The 5,000-nt window shown below is 45.8% G+C and overlaps 1 protein-coding gene across 6 annotated transcripts in view; it reads left to right on the forward strand.

Annotated features, from left to right (window-relative positions):
* The window catches only part of dock3 (dedicator of cytokinesis 3), a gene marked incomplete at both ends in the record, with an annotated part of 160,152 nt that overhangs the window by 80,098 nt on the left and 75,054 nt on the right, over positions 1-5,000 (forward strand). For all 6 annotated transcript variants that reach the window (XM_080545853.1, XM_080545854.1, XM_080545855.1 and 3 more), the window contains one exon: positions 267-351. In XM_080545853.1, the coding sequence (XP_080401979.1) occupies positions 267-351 (85 nt within the window). The remainder of the gene's footprint in view (positions 1-266; positions 352-5,000) is intronic.

A 5,000-nucleotide genomic window follows, 5' to 3' on the forward strand; every position in this document is an offset into this window, starting at 1 on the left:
TCGGCGTCGTTATCGTCGACAGGCAGTATCCTCCTCTTGTCTCAGAGGCTCGGTGACACGTGACACGTGACAGGTGACAGGTGACAGCTGTTGATAATTACGTGACTACTTTCGGTCGTCTAATCTAATCATACCCATGTCTCAATGTCTTCCCTTTCTCTCTCCCTCTCTTCTGTCTGTCCTTTTGTTCTCTCTTATCTTCTCTCTTCCTCTCTTCTCCCTCTCCTCTCTCCCTCCTCTCTCCCTCTCCTCCCTCCCCTCTTCAGACACCTGGGCTTGGACCTGGTTCCCAGGAAGGAGTTTGAGATGGTAGATGCCGACCAGATCAGCGTCTCTGACCTGTACAAGATGGTGAGTCTCTGTTCGTCCGGTTTGAGGAGAACCACGTCTCATCACCGTGGTTTTTTCTGTTCCTACAGGACGTTCATGCTCCGTGACTCCGTCGTTGTGACATCCTGAACACATGAATGTGTTTGAAGCTCCTGAATGTAATCATGTGTTATTGTTTCCATTCTCACACAAAAAGACAAAAATGTGATGTGCGCCAGTAGCCCGAAAGTGTAGAGTGTAGTGCGTTGTCCAGGCAGAGATGAGAGACCGACCGTGGGGGTCTTGTGAAACAACCTTCTCCGAAGACGAAGTGAGTGAGAGAGAGAGAAGAGAGAGAGAGAGAGAGAGAGAGAGAAGGATTGAGAGAGAGAGAGAGAGAGAGAGAGAGCAGAGAGAAAGGCCAATATGACCTCATCTGAGAGAAAAGAGAGAGAGAGAAGAGAGAGAAGGATCTGAGAGAGAGAGAGAGAGAGAGAGAGAGAGAGAGAGAGAGAGAGAGAGAGAGAGAGAGAGCAGAGGGAAAGGCCAATATGACCTCATCTGAGAGTGGAGGTGTGAGGTCACACCCAGAGCTGACGTGATGTCACGGCAGGGGAGGCTGAGGCGGAGATTGAAATCGGAAGACGGGTTCATTGTGACGCACGTGTTTGATACCGTTCCTCATTACGTTCCGTACATTACAATGAGCTTGTCCTCCTCCGATGTCTACCTCCACCAGCCTCCCCGGTCGGTGTCATGGCGATGCCCTGCTGTTGCCTAGTGACGATGTGAGGAGTCACCTGCTCTGTTGCCGTGGGTTTCCATCCTCCTCCAGATTAACTTCTGCAGCCTCTCTTTATGAACATTTCATCTCTGTATTAAAGCCATTCATTGACTGTTAAGGCATCTCTTTAACGGTGCAGACAACAATAAATCAAACCGCTGAGGGATGACAGAGCTACAGGTTTGAACCGTGTTTTGAAGCTAGACTGTTTGATTACGATTGCATTGTTTACAATTCATGGAGTAAAACAAGGTTCTATTTTGGGTTCTGATGGGGGAATATAGTCGATCTAACCTCACGAGGCATTTATAGGTTATATTCTTTGAGAGTCAATGTCCCATATGTCAATGATTTAAAAGTCCAGACATGGATGGACCGACTATAGATCGCACCTTTAATAATTGATCAGACACTGTGGATCCTGGACAGAGGGAGGCAAGGCGAGTTTATTTCTATAGCACATTTCATACAACAGGGGCAATTCAAAGTGCTTTACATACAGTATAGCAAAAAATAGAAATAAAAGGGAGGTGTTGGTTGTCACTGCCCACTGCCACCCTCTGCACTGCAGCACTTCAATATCCCACAGACGTCTATCTCCACACACACACACACACACACACACACACACACACACACACCACACACACACACACACACACACACACACACACACTGGACGAAATAACACTATTATAACATGGTTGTGTAGGCCAGTGGTTGATCCTGAAGTATTTGGGGCAGAAATAACAGCATCAACAGAGGAGAGACAGGAAACAGGAAACAGGGGCTTTGACCAGAGTATTGATTGTGTTGATGAGAGTGGTCTTGATGTCGGTGTGGTGCTGTGGCCTCAGCGGGGGGGGGGGGGGGGGGGCTTTGACCTCACAGGGAGGGGAGGGGAGGGGGGGCAGGATGTGTGAGGGTGATGCATCGCCCCCTAGGCACTCTCTCTCTGTCTCAGAGCTGTTAGGGAGAGAGGGGGGGGGGTCGAAAGGGAGGGATGAGGTGGAGGGATAGAGGCGATGGAGAGAGGGGGAGGTGTGGGATAGGGATGAGGGGGAGATGGAGGGAGGGGTGGATAGAGGAGGAGGCATGGAGGAGAGGGATGGAGAGAGGGGGTGAAAGAGAAAGAAAGAGGGAAAGAGAGCATATTATATGAGATGGGTTAGAAAAGGAATCCGTGATGATGATGATGATGATGATGATGAAGGATTCTGTCACGCATGTTCGGGGTCCTCTCCGGGGTCTCACATGTCTGAACTGTGACATGTGACACGCTGCAGCGTGGTTTAATGATGCCTACAACCCTGTCACTCACGATACGTCGTTACATAAGTCGTCAGAAGTGGAGCGCACTGTAAGTCCCATCTGTCCCCTCTCTCTCTTCACCTCCTCTGACCTCTCGTTCTCGTCAGCCACCACAATCCCTCTAATTAGCTGCAACACGACATACAGTGGGGTGCATAAATGTGGCCACCCCTGGTTTAAATGTCTGTTACAATTGATCTCCATGTGATTGAAAGCAAAGCTGAAGACTAAATGCTAGAAAGTTAAACATGACACCTTTCTGCACATTTTAAAGCAAGGTTTCTTTTTTATTGTTTTTTAAATTATAAAAAAGGAAAAGGGCCCTGCTGTGCAAAAGTTGGGGAACCCTTTTGGATTGTTCTTTGTTACCTTTTGAGAAGATGATTACTAAGGCCCAGACCAAGATGATTTACTCGCTCGCTTCAATGAGACAATGACCCGAAGCATACCTCAAAATCAACCATGAAGTACCTCCCTCTCTCTCCCTCTCCCTCTCTCTCTCCCTCTCTCTCACTCCCCCCCTCTCTCTCCCTCTCTCTCACTCCCCCTCTCTCTCTCTCTCTCTCTCTCTCTCTCCCCACCTCTCTCTTCCTCTCTCTCTCTCCCTCTCTCTCTCTCTCTCCTCTCTCTCCCTCTCTCTCTCCCTCTCTCTCTCTCCCTCTCTCTCTCTCTCTCTCTCTCTCTCTCGCTCTTCACGCATCAGCTGTATCTCTCCGTCATGTTCATGTTTCTTCTCCGTGTCATTCTGTCTCCGCTGCCATGTTCACCGCCAGAGCCGACATTGATCATGTAGATGAAGCACGCCTAGCACATGTACACACCTCCCTCATAGAGGTCGACACGCTTAGAAAACTGTTTGTTAAAAGGCTTCTTCATTTGTCCCTGTAGGGGAACCCTTTCAAGAACCCGTTTGGGTTCCATGTGGACCTCATTTGGGTTAAATGTAAATTAGATCTCTTTTGGGTTAGATGTAGAATGGGTGTGAATGGGTGAATGAGAATGTAAATGGGTGAATGAGAGGCCGTTGTAAAGCGCTTTGGATAAAGGCGCTATATAAGTCAGTCCATTTACCATTTATGTAGAACCCTTTTCACAGAAGGTTCTAAAGCCAGGTCTTCCTGCTGATCAGTCAGGGATGAGGTTCCTAAGGGCGTCGTAGCGCGGAGATCGTCTTTCATCAATTGGCCAATGCTGGACGACGATGATCTGAGCGGGAGGAAGCTTCTTGGAAAATATGTTCCATTTATTCTTGTGAAAATGTGCCACAGAATCCCATCTAAAACGTTGAATTCACTGGAGGAACATCATAATGCTTTTGCTTTCATTTTATTTGTGGCAATAAAATATAGTTACTCTAAATATATATAGAACACTCTGGATATGGTATAGAACACTCTTGATATGGCATAGAATGCTCAGGATATGTTATAGAACGCTCAGGATATAATAATAATTACCTTCATTTGTATAGCACTTTTCCTGCAAACGTTGCAGCTCAAAGTGCTTTAATCATTATATAATCATCATTTAATTATTTAGTAATTTAAAGGCTAAAAAGATGGGTTTTTAGTCTTGACTTGAACATATTTGCAGAGGTTTCATACCTAATTTAAACTGGCAGTGCATTCCAATCTCTTCTTTTGTACATGTGGTACACAGAGAAAACCAGCATCAGAAGACCTGAGAGCTCTATTGGGCTGATATGCGAGCAAAAGGTCTTTCAGATATTCTGCTGCTGTGCCAGTGAGAGCTTTATAAACAAGCAGAAGGATCTTGAAATCTATTCTGAACTTAAAAGGAAGAGTAGAGTCTCTAAAATAGGAGTTATGCCGTCACATAATGGTATAGAACGCTCTCCTTACCCCTACTTGGTACAGTAGCTAGACAGATTACAAGGGAGGCTGGTGGAGGTAGAAATCGGAGGACAGGCTCATTGAAATGACACAAATTCCATACAATACAATGTGCCTGTCCTCCAATGTCTACCTCCACCAGCCTCCGCAGAGTCAGAAGAACCACTACAGACCATTGTTGTTGATTGTTGATATATGTGTGGTGGCCTGGGAAAACCCTTCACATGGTGGCATTTTGACATTTTATTTTTTTTATATTTCCATAAATTAGAAATTCTCAGCTATTCATAACTGGTTGAATGACTAAGATAGCCCTTTATTTTAAAAAGTTATGAGCATTTTAATGTATCATGTCAAAAAAAGTGAAAGGTTAGAAATGCTGCCCCCATGCTGCCCCCGACCCCTTTCTCCTCCGGGTCGGGGGAGGAGCCTATGCAGATCGGCCGGTCTCGTTTGTCTGCTTGTGATGCGGTGTTAGTCTGCTCGCCTCGTCGGTATAAAACAAGTACTTTCTCTTTTGTTTTCTTAAAATGTTTATTCACCATAATGTAGTATGGAGTTCAAAGTACTAGAATACCACATAATATCAAAATCGCCAAAATCGCGATTCCCGTCTATTTTTGCTCTTTGCCACAAACGAACCCCAGCGACGTTCGACGGGTTTTCCCAGGCCACCACACATATCAGTATGATATAGTTTTATTAAAACATGTAAAGGGGTTATATATACAGAATATCTTATA

The sequence above is a fragment of the Nansenia antarctica genome, assembly GCF_963989245.1.
Source record: "Nansenia antarctica genome assembly, chromosome: 15".
NCBI classification, from domain to species: domain Eukaryota; kingdom Metazoa; phylum Chordata; class Actinopteri; order Argentiniformes; family Microstomatidae; genus Nansenia; species Nansenia antarctica.